Source organism: Pempheris klunzingeri, chromosome 19 (genome assembly GCF_042242105.1).
Source record: "Pempheris klunzingeri isolate RE-2024b chromosome 19, fPemKlu1.hap1, whole genome shotgun sequence".
In the NCBI taxonomy this organism is placed as follows: domain Eukaryota; kingdom Metazoa; phylum Chordata; class Actinopteri; order Acropomatiformes; family Pempheridae; genus Pempheris; species Pempheris klunzingeri.
This window is the reverse complement of record NC_092030.1, coordinates 7,027,977-7,044,943: the sequence shown is the minus strand read 5'-3', so window position 1 is coordinate 7,044,943 and position 16,967 is coordinate 7,027,977. Positions and strand designations below refer to the sequence as shown.

At 42.2% G+C, this 16,967-nt stretch overlaps 2 protein-coding genes across 2 annotated transcripts; one reads left to right on the top strand and one right to left on the bottom strand.

Moving 5' to 3' along the window:
• Nucleotides 1-1,821: 1,821 nt before the first annotated feature.
• LOC139218745 (growth arrest and DNA damage-inducible protein GADD45 gamma-like) lies at nt 1,822-2,519 on the bottom strand. The gene is made up of 3 exons (XM_070850416.1): nt 2,377-2,519; nt 2,049-2,256; nt 1,822-1,935 (listed from the first exon to the last, which is right to left on the bottom strand). The coding sequence occupies exons 1-3, from the start codon at nt 2,517-2,519 to the stop codon at nt 1,822-1,824; spliced, it is 465 nt and encodes a 154-aa protein (XP_070706517.1).
• Nucleotides 2,520-8,283: 5,764 nt separating this feature from the next.
• LOC139218865 (growth arrest and DNA damage-inducible protein GADD45 gamma-like) lies at nt 8,284-8,930 on the top strand. Its single transcript, XM_070850592.1, has 3 exons — nt 8,284-8,384; nt 8,496-8,703; nt 8,817-8,930. The coding sequence occupies exons 1-3, from the start codon at nt 8,284-8,286 to the stop codon at nt 8,928-8,930; spliced, it is 423 nt and encodes a 140-aa protein (XP_070706693.1).
• The last annotated feature ends 8,037 nt before the right edge of the window (nt 8,931-16,967 follow it).

Genomic DNA, 16,967 nt, shown 5'->3' with positions numbered 1-16,967 from the left:
CAAAGTGTGATTCCTCCTCAGATCATTAGAAGGGTTTTTAAAGGCCTGAAGAGGTGAAGGTATCCAGTATTTAAGGGAAAAAGCTAAAGTTAGAGAGAATTTAAAAAAGTACTTCTATTTTTATGTAACTTTTTTCCTTTGGAGGATTAGATCATTACAAATGCTCATGACAAGCTTCCAGAGCCAAACAGCCCCTGAACAAACATATGGTTTATGGTTATGCAAACTATATTTGGGCAGCTGATTTTACCTTTTCAGTCCTTTTGAGTGCTCAGAGGAGCTTTAGTACATATGAACAGGATTCTGAGTTTGTTAAAGGTCTCTGTCTCTTGGAAAGATGCTTATTGTTCATGAAAAACTAAATAAAGTGGTGGAGAAAAAATGATGCATCACGCAGATGTCATTGTTGGGGCAGAGCAGGTGGCTGCTGCTGCACCCACACAGAGCAGATCTGGCGTCTTTGTGGCCTGTTTACCAAAGTTTCACTAAGTGCATGCGAGCAAATAATAGTCCCGACAGCAGCTGGCAGGACACCAGATGATACTCAGGACCCCACTCCATCTCCACAACCGGCCCAAACCAGCCAGACCCAACCCGGCTGCCCCCTCTGGCAATGCCCCCTCCTCCTTTCAGGACGCGGCAGATGGTGCGGCGTGGCTGCGGAGACATCTGCAGGCCGAACAATAGGCGCTCTGTGCGGACCGCTGGAGCTGACAGGCCCGGAGCTCCGCTATTGTGCGCTGCGCCATACACATGCAGATGAGGTCTGCTGGAGGAGGGACCGCAGAGTGTTTTTCTTTTTTTTTTTTTTACTGCAGGGACAACAGCGGGCAGATGACAGGCCTTAGCGCCTTCCATGCAAATCTGCTGAGTTTTAAACTTTTGTTAGAGTCATAACCACTCCCTCCTCCCTGACCCCCTCCCCACAAACACACACAATACACACAACTCAAGCAGAAAACCCGAGATAGATAAAGTGAAAACACATCACAGCAAACATGGGATCTTTTTGTGTTTTATTGGGCATTTTCCACTTACAATCCTCAACAGTTTCTCACGTGAAACTGTTAGAAAGATATAAATTAATTTGTTTCCAATAAAGTTCCACCAGGATCACATCTTCAGTCAAATCTGTTTTTAACATGTGTCTTCAGTACATATTGAAATGTTTATAAGATAATCTTACTAATTCTCATCATTTCTAACGTTAACATTAACTTAATTCAGCCATTTTCCAAAGTGAAACCTTTAGAGAAAAGACATTTTCAATGTATTTTTTTTTTTCATATATTTTAGAATATTTTTTGTCATCATTAAATTTCTAAAGTGAAACCTTTAGAGAATTAAGACAATTCTGGAAAGTGGGAAACATTTCCGCTGATTGCAACTGTTGACATGTTGCTCAGCAAAGAGGACGTCTTTAAAAAGTCCTTTCTAAGAACGCCTCTTTCTCAGCACCGCTTCTTCTCCTGCTGCGCGTGCTTCAAGATGCGAGATTTGCTCTGTGGGACCACAGGACGCACAACTCGCTTCTCCTTCCTCTCCAAACCTCATCCGCACAAAGAATGAGGGTCGATGTGTCGCTCTTGTGGCATACCTGACCTCATTCACATAAAGAATGAGAGTCATCTTGGCATGGACGGGACAAGAGGCGACGGTTCACGGGGGCCCCTCGGGCCGGCGCCGTGCTGCCTGGACGGGAATCCTCCTCAGGAGTATCCAGGGATGAGCAGAAACAGGGTAATCCTGTTCATCAGGATGAGTATTTCCAAATGAGAAGCTTTACAGCATCTGAGCAAGTGAGGAGCCAGGAGTCCCAGATCAACGCTCAGGGAGGCTGATCTCAGGAACCCAGTCGTTCAGACGGCGGCTCTCCTCACAGAACTGGTGCAGCTTCTCCAGAGCAGGGTCCTCCCAAGACCCGTCAGCTGGGTTCTGTTCAAACAGGAAGAGGACACTCATGTTAGACTCGTGCTTCTTTCACAGAGGCGTCACACACAGACTTCTGGAGCGATTCAGAATAATGGCCTTAACTGAGCTCTACATACCGTGATGAGGACGCAGTGGGCATCTTCAAGCTGCTCGGCCTTGTCGCCAACAATCTCAGCCAGACGCTGCATGTCGCTCACTCTGACGATGCTGATGTCGTTGTCGAAGCAGAAGGACTGGATGAGGGTGAAGTGGATCTGCAGAGCGATGTCACACTCGAACTCCTCATCCACAGCCAGGACACAGAAGGACACACTGTCCGGGTCACTGTTGACAAAATAAAAATAAAAGGTCATGAGATTTCATCCAAGACGTATCCACACTATATGAAGAGATGGATGGAAACGTGGTAAACAGGACATCTTAAGCTGAGAGTCTCATACTTACAGATTCATAACTTTTGCGCACTCGTAGACGCCCACGGTGAGGGAGTCGTTGTCTTTAGCGGACACCAGGACCTCCGCCAGGGCTTTGCCGGTGCACTGAGCACGTTCGGCGGGTTTCTGGATCAGAACCTCCTCGAGAGTCATGATGAAGATGATGAAGATATTCCGCAAAGGGAGAGCTTTTGGAAAGTTGAGTCGGAGAGTAAATCCGAAAGGGAGCAGAGTGCTTTCAAATCTGCAGCCTCCCTCTTTTATACTCTCCAGCTCGTGCGGCACGGTGAAAGCGCTGCGCCCTGATTGGCTGAGGCTGAATGGTGTATTGGTATGATAATGCTATTGTCACACTCCGGCTCGTGGCAGATTGATGGGGGTCATCGAGCCACGCACGCTCCCCCTCTGAGCGCAGCAGCCTCGCCAGAGACTAAAAATAGCTTCATTAAAAAAAAGAAGTTTGATCAGTCTGCAGCACTTTTGTGCACACCAGACACAACAGCAGGGGAATGGAATTGCAAAGATGCATGCTTAAAAAAACACTACTGCACTTTTGCATGTGTTCATTAGAGCTCGTTAACGTGCACAAAAGCTTCATATTGTCCTTTTTGGAAACGCAAAACCTTTTTAAAGACCAGTTTTGGCCCCATAAGCCAGCTTCCCAACTTAAAGTACATCAACTATGAACTCGCATCAAACTCTCCATACTGTTTCTTGATTTTTTATATTTTGCTGACTATTTCCGCAACAACATGGCGAAAGTGTGAAGCGCCCCCTCCCCCCTCTCCGCAGAGAGAAAGGGCAGGTGGATGATGCCATCTGTGGACTAGAGGCTGGCCATAAAACGGCCTCATTGTGCGCACAGAAGCCCTCTATTATCACTGCACCCCATACAAATGCAAATGGACAGCGCGTGCCAGAACGCTGTGCGTGCTGCGCAATCTGCACGACCGGCCCACGCGGACCACGTGGCCATCAGCTGTCCAGAAAATCCTTGCTAGGTTTTTATTTATTTACTCTGGGGAGTTCAGGGGCCACACGGACTGATTTCTATAGGAATACTTGTGAAGTTTACTGCACTCTTGTTTGGCATTTGGTGCGTAGATCCACCAAAACTCTTATTTCTGACAACTTTCTGTTATTTTCTGATCACTTCTAAGCAAAACGAGACTTTTACGCACAGTTGTATTCATCTGTTCCGCAGACTAGGCTCTTTCTCCCCAAGCTTAAGTGTTTATGTTTAGTATTTGGTGTGTAGATCCACTAAATGTCTTTTTGCTTTGTGTTTAAATAAACTTGTCTCTGACATCCTGTTAATCTCTGATCACTTTTACGCACGACGAACATTGAACGCAGTGCTCGGTTTCATCTGCTCCACTGATACAACAGGCTCTCCCCAATAGCTCGGTACTTATTTGGTTCTATTTTATCTGCACAGTAATTCAAAACAAATCTTGCACCAGGTCAGGCCTGCTGCCACTGCTGCGTAAATAGAGGAGGGGGGCTGGAGTGGTCCAGGAGACACAGGTTGGCGGTGATTGATTCAGCGCTATTGTTCTGCATAAGGCAGAGCGGCAGATGGGGAACTGTCGCTATGAGGGGACCCCCCCTCCCCAACCCCTCTCCTCTCTCCTAAACCCAGGTCAACCCCGACCCCAGGGCGCGCCGTTCTTTTGTCTGCAAGTCTCCACATTCGCCAGTCTGTTGTCTGAGTTTTGATTAAATTTGAATGCCAAAGAGAGGAGCTTATGGTCTAAACTTTCACAATGAAAAGTCTTATCTCTAAAAGATGCCAGACGTGTAAAGGCTGATAAAAATCACTTTCAGTTTGAGCTGTAAACACGTGCAAGAATGCTGCAAGTGTGTGTTTTGTTTGACAACAAAACTCTTATCTGTACATTACAGCAGCAGCACAATCATTGTTTATTTCAACACGGTTTTTCAGTTTCTGTCCACAATCAGCTGGCCGAGAGGCAGACATTTTGGTTTGACAGAGACACTGAACTATTTTAGGAAAGAACAAGGTTCTCTGCCAGCTCTCAGCACTATACAGCTGGATCAGGAGCTATTTTAGGAAGGATCAGCTTGCATGGCCACAGGGCAGGCGCGTGCAAATCGATACCGACCTATTGTTGCTGAAGCACATCTGCCAGACGGAGGAGGCCTCCTCAGCAGCGCGCGACAGGTGTTGGTGGTCAAAGCCCTTTTCTGGTGACCTGCGGCGACTCAGTAAAGCCCTTAACCTCTTTGTAAGGATAGAAAGTAAGTCTAAAGCTTCAGGATGGGATGTTTAGATATGTTTGGCTTCTGGTGATTCTTATTATAACCTGTGGTTTGGGGAAAACAGGCGAATATTTTAGCGGATAAAGACAAAGTACAATAATTATTAATTTTCATTGACCAAATGCATGTTTTTGAACAGACAAACTCAATAAACTTAAGTGTGATTTAGTTAAATTTCTGCCTGCGGATTTTGCTCAAGATGAAAACTTTGAATATTTGGAGCGGATTTTAAAAAGTACCATCACGCCCAGCAGGTGCTGCCTGACTTCCTTTGTCCAGCTTTCCCTTCACCTTCCCCCCGGGGACAGATGGTATCTCCCGGTTGCTATGGAGAGTGATGCAGACAGAGAGATAAAGCACGCAGGCATGTCCAGATGCCACGCGCCTCAAGTGAGGTCCTGCTTTACGCATGCAAAGCAACGGCGCGTGCCACTGCCTAATCTACAAAGAGGACTTCATGCAGTGAAATCGGTCATGAGTTATAAAAGTCTGTCTGACATCCAGTACAGTTAAAGTGGTCGATGTCTGATATACAGCATATTGATTGATTGATTGATTGATCGATTGATTGTCCACATGGGCTGATAAGACACAACAGAATGTGCAGTAACATATTGATATTCCATGTGAATATGTGAACTACTGAATTTCCAAACTTTTCTGAATGCTCCTATGGTTGGTGGGATCTGGAAACCCAGAACACTGCGTAATATAATGAGAGACAGTTGAAGGACCACACCAGTGTTTTAGAAAACTGTGTGTACGTGTCATATTTGCTGTCCATTTTAAATGCTGAATGTAATTACACATGGAGATTAAATGTCACTTTTAAAGAAAATCTAAAAAAAAAAAAAAGGGCTGAGAATGTCAAAAAGTCAAATCAGACTTGAGGTTTGACAAAGAGACATGACACTTATACTTACTTACTTACGTTCTCTTTTCATATTTCTAGATTTTAGGTCAGATTTTAAGAGGCTTCTCCCCTACCCCGTCCCGTCATGTTGGGCAACATGAAACACAATCAGACTCATGAAACTTCCTTGAATTGTGTGATCGATAGGGTGAAGGACAAGCCCGTATTCCTTCTTGTCAAATTTACATCCTAATTGCATGACAATCACAGTTGAAACCTAAGCTCGTTGATTTGAATGTGTGGATTGATTTAAGAACAATACAGCCTCTACGCTCATTGCGATTAATTACACCACTCAAACAGGTTTCAAAAGTCTGCTGGAGTAAGATGAATAGAAACGAATGGCTGACTGGACGGACACAGAAACATGCTTTAGAATCTGGTGTACATCATGAAAATCAAACAGCAGATTCTTTAAAGTTGCTTGAGGTGTGTACTGCATCACAGTGAACATCAAATCTGCAAAAACTGTTGGCAATTTTGGTTACACACAGCTCAAGGAAGCTTAAAGAGTCGGTTAGTAGATTTTCATACCATGCAAAATTAATAGAAATCAATGGCTGCCTGGAATATCAAAAATTACATTAAAATCTCTACAACGCTTATGGCATGGTTTGCCAAATGTTCAGCTTTTACGATTGAATTCTATAAAACTTTTCAAGAAAAATTAATAATCCCACTCTTTAAAATGTATGAAGAAGCTTATCAAAATGGAAGTCTCCCACCCACTCTGAGATTGGCAATGATCACACTGATCTTAAAACCTGGTAAACCGCCCGCAGAATGTTCTTCATTTAGACCAATAAGTCTGATGGGGGTCGATACTAAACTACTTTGTAAAGTCTTAGCAAAAAGATTCTCACAATTGGTTCATAATGATCAAAATGGCTTTGTAGCAAAACGTCAAGGATTCCACAACATTAGAAGAGTTTTCAATATAATTTATGAGAAATTTGATGCTAAGGATACTGCTTTGTTATCGCCGGATGCCCGTCAGGCCTTCAATAGGATAGAATGGCCATATTTATTTAATGTTCTGCCAAGTTGAAGTTGATGTTGAAACCACTGTTGCAAGAAACTACGACCCTTTGATCAGAGAAGTGAAGGCAACTCTGGATAGATGGATGACAATGCCCATGTCAATAATTGGCCGAATAAACATGATTAAGATGAGCGTGTTACCAAGGTTCTTATACCTCTTTCAGTCACTCCCTCTACCGCCACCAAAACTATTCTCTGATGAAGTAAACAGTATCTTTAATGCGTTCATCTGGAATAACAAAAAGTCCAGGCTGAGACTTCGCTTGCTGTACTTGTCATATGAAAGAGGAGGGCTAAAACTTCCAAACCTGACTGAGACACCCCCAGCCTGGGTAAATATTGAACACACATACAAACACATTATATCTGAACCTCCGCTATCACATCTGGAGAGTCTCACACTCCAAAACTTAGAGGAGAAAGGTCAAATTTCTTTATTTTATGCAGCTCTATTAGCACATGATGAGGAAACCACCACTGACAGGCTGAATGCATGGAGATCTGATCTTCAAGAGGATATACATGAAGTAGATTGGGAAAGTGCACGTTTAAAAGCCCAAACTCAATCAATCAATACAAGGATGAAACTCCTCCAATATAAATGGTTGATGAGAATTTACATCACTCCGACCAAACTGAATCGTTGGTCGCCCAACATCCCAGATACCTGCAGCAAATGTCTAGAAGGGAAGGGTACTCTGTTTCACTGTGTTTGGAGCTGTCCCAAATTACCGAAGTTCTGGAAATCAGTCATGGTGGTGTGAGGGTGCCCCTTCATGCAAGGATGTGTGTGTTGGGTATATTTCCAGAGAACTGTATTTTCACTTCAAGTCAGTCAACACTCATTGACTTTGGGCTCCTGCAGGCCAGGAGGTTGATATCTTTATACTGGAAGAAAATGGACGTACCCTCAATACATATGTGGGTGGGGGAGATGGCATCTTGTGTTGTACTGGGACAACTTACTTATATTGTCAGAGGAAGAGGAGGGGATTTTGAGAGAATATGGTCACCTTTAACTGAGTTTCTCAGATGTTACAAGGCCAATTAGTTTTGACAGTGGTGCTGAATTGCTGAGCTGTATGCCGTGTATTTATATTTATTTTTATTTATTTTTTCATTCTTTCATTCTTTTATTTATTTGGGGGGGACTATGTTGCTCTTTGTTTGTTTTATGTTGAGTATATTGTTAATTATTTCATAATGTAAAGCCCAATAAAGATATTGTTTAAAAAAAAAAAAAGTTCAGCTTTGATGTAAAGCAGTGTGGAACATGGAACATGGAAAACCCCTGTATGGTCCTCACTTGAATGGGAGTTATTGGTTCCCTTTAATTCTTCCAGAACTTTGAAGACTTTGACAACAGCAGTCTGGTCATCTTGTGTGGTTTCATTATTCCTGTAAGCTGAAAGAATCATTTAAAGGTCAGAGAGTTTCTACATCTGATCCTTTCAAGCAAAGCTGCCCCCGACTTTCTAAGACTTTTCTATAGGCACGCGTCCCTGAGGGTGGGGTGGGGGCTGTAGGCCTGTTGTAGCCATTGTGCCTCAAACAGCCAATCAGAAAATGAGCGTGTGCCGGGTCTGCAGTATAAATGCTGGCAGATTCTTGGGGGCAGCACAAACACTCTTCTCTGGACTTTCTGACCACATCAGCTGAACCGTAAGCTAAAGTGTCACCATGCAGTCTCCTGGAAAATCTCTGAAAGAAGCTCTGCTCTGTGCTCAGAGCGAGGATCGACTCACTGTTGGAGTCTACGAGAGCGCCAAAATTATGACTGAGTGAGTAAACTAAACATAACTTGAAATTGACTTAAGCATTTTCTCTGAACAGCCAATATGATCGTCATTGAATGGCAGCAGCTAACAAGAGGTGACCTTTTTTGTCAACAGTGACCCGGACAGTGTGTCCTTCTGTGTCCTGGCTGTGGATGAAGAGTTTGAGTGTGACATCGCTCTGCAGATCCACTTCACCCTCATCCAGTCCTTCTGCTTCGACAACGACATCAGCATCGTCAGAGTGAGCGACATGCAGCGTCTGGCTGAGATTGTTGGCGACAAGGCCGAGCAGCTTGAAGATGCCCACTGCGTCCTCATCACGGTATGTAGAGCTCAGTTAAGGCCATCATTCTGAATCGCTCCAGAAGTCTGTGTGTGACGCCTCTGTGAAAGAAACACGAGTCTAACATGAGTGTCCTCTTCCTGTTTGAACAGAACCCAGCTGACGGGTCTTGGGAGGACCCTGCTCTGGAGAAGCTGCACCAGTTCTGTGAGGAGAGCCGCCGTCTGAACGACTGGGTTCCTGAGATCAGCCTCCCTGAGCGTTGATCTGGGACTCCTGGCTCCTCACTTGCTCAGATGCTGTAAAGCTTCTCATTTGGAAATACTCATCCTGATGAACAGGATGACCCTGTTTCTGCTCATCCCTGGATACTCCTGAGGAGGATTCCCGTCCAGGCAGCACGGCGCCGGCCCGAGGGGCCCCCGTGAACCGTCGCCTCTTGTCCCGTCCATGCCAAGATGACTCTCATTCTTTATGTGAATGAGGTCAGGTATGCCACAAGAGCGACACATCGACCCTCATTCTTTGTGCGGATGAGGTTTGGAGAGGAAGGAGAAGCGAGTTGTGCGTCCTGTGGTCCCACAGAGCAAATCTCGCATCTTGAAGCACGCGCAGCAGGAGAAGAAGCGGTGCTGAGAAAGAGGCGTTCTTAGAAAGGACTTTTTAAAGACGTCCTCTTTGCTGAGCAACATGTCAACAGTTGCAATCAGCGGAAATGTTTCCCACTTTCCAGAATTGTCTTAATTCTCTAAAGGTTTCACTTTAGAAATTTGATGATGACAAAAATTGTTCTTTGAAAAAATAATATCTAAAGGTTTCACTTTAGATATTTAACATTAAGCAAAAAAAAAAAAAAATTGAGTACAATGTGTAAATCTGACCTAGACTCTTAAAGTATGAAAAATATGAAATGTTAAAAAAAGTTAAAACTGAAAATGTAGTAAAACACTTCCTCAAGGTTTCACTTGAGCTTTATTGATAATTGAAATACTTTGTTCACTGCATATCTGATTTTTGTAAGAGTTAAGTATAGAAATAAATTATATGAATTCAATATTGTTGTCTGACTGTACTTCGACTTTGTCCCCTGCAGACCCTTGTTAGCAAACGTGCTCCAGTCTGATTTGACTTTCGGACTTTATGAGTCCTTTTGGGGGATTTCTCTAAATCTTTCTCGTAAATTTTCAAAATTGGAACTTTGACTTACACACTTAAAATCAGTCTGCAAACATCCCTCTTTAATGCAGATCTTATCTATCCACCTCTGTGCACATTCACTCATCAATTCAGCTGCAAAGAGGTGTTCTGCAGCTCTGAAGTATTTGCTACCTCCAATTGTGGGATGCATCAACAGAGTGTGCTGCATAAAAGTGGGAACCGTGATGATGATTTTTAGTGATGAAAAAAGAAGCAACGTGTGACTAATACCTGCAGCAAGTTTAGCATGAAGAAAATACTGTGAATCCCTGTCAGTTAATGCGCTGATCACAGTGTAAGTCATGTGTTTGGATGGCGAGTGGCTTTAATTGACAAATTTCTCTTCTCTAAGGCTCAATATGGTTGTTTTTTATTGAAACAGATGTAACGTCAAGGCTGTTTGACAGATGATTGACAGTTCTGTCCTTCAATCAGCCATTAGCATGAACAGTTTACTAGATTAACTCATTAATCCAGCAAAATCACATCTAAATAAATTGAGATTAAATATTAGGCAGTGCATTTGACATGTATGTTTGAAATGTATTTATCCTGAGTGAAACAGTCGTGCAGCCGTTGCAGTACAGAGTAGGAAAAGTGCAAATATAGAATATAAAATATCACTAGAAATACAAGAAGAGAAATATCAATAAACAGACAAAACATACACAATGCCAAAATAATAGCTGTGAGTGTACAATGTAGAGGATTGAATTCAAAATGTTGAGTAATTATTTCCATGATATAGCACATAATATCACATTTTGCCATGTGAATCAGAGAGTTGTAATGATTGTAATCTATGGATAGACTAATCCAAATCCAAGTACTCAGCTACAGGCAGCAGGCGGTAAGCTTATTTTAGCAGTAGGACTGGGACAGCAGGACCGCCTCTTTCCAAGAGTGCCAGCACCTCATTCACACATTTCATCTAGTTTTGTCAAATCTGTACATCAACTTAACCCCTTACTGCCTGAATTTATTTACAATTATATAACAAAATTCATTATTTGTGTTTTTGCATTCAAGCAGATGCTAAATGAAGTGGAGATTGTTAATTTGAATATAACATAGCATAGACTAGTGCAATATAATAATAGTATGATAAAATATATATGTACATACGGATAGAATATGTATAAAGATATATATATATATTTATTTATGTATGTATGCATCTATGTATATATAATGTATACATGCATCAACCAGCATTAGTGGGATACAGAGGCCACCTCAGATGCATCAAGACCGGAAGAAGTTTATTCCTTTAAATAAATGGTCACAGGGTTTGAGTTTGCTGACACAGAGACTGAGGCACAAAGACTGGGTGAATGTCCATAAAGTAGCATTATGCTATTTCTGCTGCAAAGTATTCCTGCCATAGGAACTTTCCTGCAGCAGCTTCGCATCTGATAAGAACTTCTCCTGATTGAGAACGCTTTTCCTGGCTTTAAATATCACAGGGACTCAGGGAGCGAGGTGAGGCGTTCACTGCCCAGGGGGTTTACTGTAAAAAATGTCACATCAACGTTTACTGGAATTAATAACAGAAGTTGTAGCTTTATTTCATGATGCTGTTTTCTTTGTGAAGTCAAGAAAAATCAACCAAAGAGAAGCTGCAGCTTAATGAAGATGATCTTTTGCTCCAGGCACACGTTGGTTTTTCTTTTCGTCCACTCATTTGTGATTCAGAACCCTCAACGGGCTTTTGTGCCTTTGGACTCCAACTCTAAAGTCACTCTGACCTGCATGTTGCATGTCACTGCAAACTATTGTGGAGTCAACAGCTGCGGCAGCACCCACACCCCACTGTGACACACACACACACACACACACATGACTCTGACTTCTTTATTTCTATTGAAGTGCCCATTACAACTTGATATAATGAAATCTTAAACCAGAATTTAAAAAAAACTGACCAAAGAAGAAGAGTGACTCTGACACTGCACTCTTGTGACATGTGATTAAAACCTGAAGCAGCTTCATCATTCACTGTGCTGCACCCTTGCATGTGCATATACGCAAACACACACACACACACACACACACACGCTCCATGTCAGAACAGAAAGAAAGAAAGGGTCCAAGCAGGACCAGCTGAAATGCAATCACCCCTTTAAATCTCCATGGCGACCAACCCAGCCCTCACTCCATCTGCTGTCCAATTTAATGATGAGGAGAAAAGGGGAGAGAGGATGAGGAGGAGGAGGCAGTGTGCCTGGCACAAGCCTGCTGCCATTCATCCATTCAGGACCAAATCCTGACTAACAACAACATCCCCCGGCGGTCAGCAGAAACACAGGAGTCCCTGCAGGATGGAGCTGCATCCACTTACATCACTGTAACAACAGGATTTTATTTAGAGGCAATCACATCTGTGAAAATGTGTGTGAGATGTGAGGATCAGAACCATTGCTATGATTAGCTGAGCTTGGCACTAAGACTGGAAGCAAGGGGAAACAGCTAGCCTGGCTCTATCCGAATGTGCCTACCAACACCTGTAAAGTTCACTAAACTCATGTTTTGTCTGTGCAGAACAGAAATGTGAAGATACTCTGTAGAACTGTTCTGTTGCGGCTCTGAACTCTGTCACCCTCAGCAACCTCAGCTGCCCTCCGACTCAACCCAGGTCATAAAGAGCTCTGCTGCTGCAGCCACATGCTGCTTCTCAAGTGTCCTTTCAACATAAAAGCCTCCTCCTCCTCCCAAAATCCTTTCTGTGTGCTGGAGAGCTGCAGCAGATGGTATTGACGGGTTGCAAGCTGAGTGTGTGTGTGTGTGTGTGTGTGTGTGTGTGTGTGTGTGTGCTTGGGTGTTTCTGTGTTTTTAGTTGGTGTTTTGGTTGAGTAAGGTTATTCCATTATTTACTTATTTATTTTTGTGGCACATTTGATCAAATTATTACGAAAACATAATGACCTAATGTTTGTTAATTTTTTCAAAATAATGTTATATATACATATATATATATATATATATATTAAAACATAGTGTCTTACTCTGTATTTGCTACTTTCAGCTCTTGGCTTAAGTTATGTAGTGTTTGCACTGCATAAAATATCCAAACTCCCATATTTTCTGTCCTTTAGACTTTTGGAAACAAAGTGAGTTTGTAAAGGTGGATCTGCAGAGTTTCAGTGGTTAAGCTCTGCTGACTTTCTCTGTCTGATGGCTATGCTAATATACTTTAAGAACTATGCTAATATCGTCCTCTGTCATTACCATCATTACCATACGCCTGCTGCTGCTGTGCTGCAGGTCACCACAGGCTCAGGGTCAACCAACACACACATGCTCTGTGTGTGCACGCTCATTCAGATCTGTGTACACACACACACACACCCATTCCCTCAGTCGTCAGCTGTTGATGCTAATTTCTAGAGTCTCTGATATCCATCAGTCAGCCTGATTCCTCATGATGACTCTAATCACATTAACAAACTTGAAGCCTTCCAAGAGAATCGTGGTCTAGATTTCATTCACATAAATTTTTTAAATATCTTTTTTCATATGCATATGCATTACCCTGTGCTACGTTACCACAAGCTAATTAGATGTTAGTTGAAGGTGAAAGTAGATTAGTTTGTGTAAGATACTATCTTTAAAGGTAACCCCAGAGTAAATAGATATGAAGATAATGTTTTTTTATCTGTTTACGTCCACAGTTGCAGCTTGTAAACACAAAGTGGACTCTGAGAGCTTACATATGCACACACACACACACACACACACACGCACTGCTAGCTGTTGCCAAAACACTGGCCTGCTCCTCCATTCACTCCCTCAAGGGCCTCATTCAGCCACAGCAGCAACACTATGCGTGTATTTGTGTTGTGTTTGAGACAGCTAATAAGGCTGAATATGAATCCTGAGCGTAGGAGAATTCATCTAACCACATATGACACAAGATGGAAAACACCATCTCTGACTTTGGAGGTTCAGGAGCTGTGCATGCATCACAGTCATGTGGACCTGACACCAGTGTGTTTCTTAGTTACACAACACTCGTCTGTGTCTGTGGGCCTACATGCAATGCATGTGCTGTAGAACCAGATCAGATGGTGAAATGAGCTTGTGCTGTCCCCCCTCCATCTACTGCAAACCCTCACCAAAACAAAAGTCAGACAAAAGCTAAAGCCAACACTTCTACACCCTCATCAATGGGCACAAAGAGCAGAAAAACGACAGGAGGGGCTCTGCACAAAGGTGCACCGAGACCCCAGCCCTCTCTCCTCTTTTGTGCTGAAGAATGGCGAGGTCCAGGAGCAGCTGCTGTTGGCTGTACAGGACATTTGAGACGGTCCCTTTCACCAAACACAAAGTCTGGAGCTGTGAGTGTGCAGGCTGCAGGCAGGAGGAGGAGGAGGAGGAGGAGGAGGAGCGAGGCTGTATACAAAACGAAAGGCACACTTTGCCAAATCAGTGTGGGGCTGACTCCCCATTCATCCTGCAGATCAGCAGCAGAGGTGTGTGTGTGTGTGTGTGCTGGGGGAGGGTCTTAAAGTGAAGGAGGAAGCCTTTAAAGTTGACATGAGTCACATCAGTCACACCACAAAGGAGTCCCAGAGGTGTGCCATATGGATGCAGGCACATCATCTGGTCAGGATTCACTAAAAGAAATCCATCTAGAGCCAATAGCAGCTCAAGCTTTCCACCCAGCTCTACCCAGCGACAACACTTCTGGTTTCTGATTGGCCGTAGAGGTGTTGTCATTAACACAGTGTCTCAATTAGCCAGATAGGCAGGAGGGCACTTTGTTGTTTTAGTGCTTCAGGCTGATCTCTGCTTTGGATTGATTAGTGTTGGCGGTGTGTTAGAAAAGATTTGACTCCCTGTCTGTTTACATTTGTTACTTTGCGATTCTCCAAACTGTCATATGAATTTTTTTTATCTTTTTTAAAAGATTAATTTCCATGGGTGGAATCTCTTCCTCACAATAACAGCCTTATTCTTTGTGCACTTTTCTAAACCAATAGAGGACTCTTGGCTCAGCTGATCCATTGGGATACCAAATAGAAGAATCAGTGGAGTGAATCTAATGAAAAAATATGAATGTATCTATCAAGATTAATATAAAACTTTAGGATTAATATGAAACATCTAATTTCTTCATTTTAAAAGACGACAGACTGCAGCTTATTCAACACTGAACAGATCGTCTGTCTCTTCTGCTATTGGACATTCTCCAAATACACCTGTCTTATTTCATGGTGAACATGCTAATGGATCCCATCCTAAGTGGATATACTACTGGTAGCTTCACCCTTCTCAGTGCTCAGTGATTCTGAGCCCCCCAGTGACATGAGGCCTTATTGATCCACATGCAGGAAGTCCACATGTTGCAGCTGCACATGACACAGTTCATAGGTAGGAAATAGGAAAGAAAGAACTCTGTGAAAAGAAAAGAAAACACGATGCTTTAAGGCTGCATGTACTTCATATTAGATTACCTCACAATACCTTTAAACCCAATGAAGATTCAAAGCATTCATATTCATAAATAAAAATATTGTGAAATAGTAAATAAATATTTGAACACTAGAGGGAAAGTGAATTTAAAAATGAATATGAACCAATTCACTCATCATAATAATTGAAGTAGCTTTTACAGCCGTATCCTTCAATGTATTTAAGAAGGCGCTCTCTGTTCCTTCAGCCGCTAAAACATATTGTTACACCTTAAATCCACAACATCTTTATTCAGAATGAGCCCTTTTTAAATGTTGAGATAAGTTCTAAAAATGGATTGGATTATCGCATGGTTATATCGTTTTTTTTTGTCATCACTTTGGGTCTCCAAATACAATATATATACACGTTGTGCAAAATAATCAGTCCAATCGTACTACACAACAGTAAAGGCCTGATTAAGGTCAAATGGATAGAATGTAACTCATATAAATACAGACACACACACATATGCTTCTGTACCGACTGTTTCCTTCAGATGTTTCCTAAGTTCCCTTCCTGTTTCTTCAGTAAGTAATAACCTTAAAAATATGATTATTACATTATTCTGTCCCCTTCATCATTTACAAACAAATGATCAGTGTGCTTAATGAATGAATCTTCTGTGTGTGTGTGTTGCGCCACCCAGTGGTGCAACAGCGACACTACAGGCTGTAGTGTTTCAATTCAGCCTGATGAACACAGAGCTACAGCGCCATCTAGTGGTCATTCCTGATTCTAACTGCTGCCGTCAACACAGTCTGGTCAAATAAATGTGTTCATAAAACTAAATGAGCATGTAAATGAAATTCAGATGAGAAAATAAAGAAGCTGCAAATGCTTCAGATGTGTTTAGTTGAACACAGAAGGCAGAATAACAGGAAATATTACCTTAGAAAACAGGATGTCACACAATGTCACAGACAGACGCACGGCCAGTGTGCTTTTGACTGACGCATCTCTCTACAACTGTTTTATCTCTTTTTCTGAATTTGAGGCAACTAATTACTGCGCTGTAACTCGACGTCTTATTGATTTCACTTTCATTGTGATTTTGAATGTTGGTCTCATGAATTTCTTCGCCTTACATCAAGCACTTTGAATTGCCTCAGTCTGAAAGAGGCTTTACAGTGGTGGGATTACATTTAATTTTCTAATAGATGTATTTTATCTGTGTTAACTGAACCAGGGGAAAAATAACTAATACATTATAAATCAAAAAATAAAAGAAATGGGAGACAAACATCCACCATTCATATAATTTTACATTCTTGGGATGAAGTTTATAAATTATTTTATTTCATTCTTTTTCTTTTAATTAAGGATCTCTGGTTTGGGGGGATTGACAGGCCTGGAAGCTTTTTGTGTGCCAAAACTGTCCGAGAGAGAGAGAGAGAGAGAGAGAGAGAATAGAGAGAGAGAATAGAGACATAACCAAATACACACAAATACACACATTTACATCCATTAACAGATATATCAAAGGGAATAAAGTTTGGAATATCACAAGAGACAGATTTTAAAAAATGGTTCAAATTGATGTATCAGAGGATGACACATTCAGACTTTTACTATCCCACGTTTACCATAATGCAACTGTCATTGGACACTCACCTACATCTTTCAAAATTTGCTGTTTCCGACGCCAAATT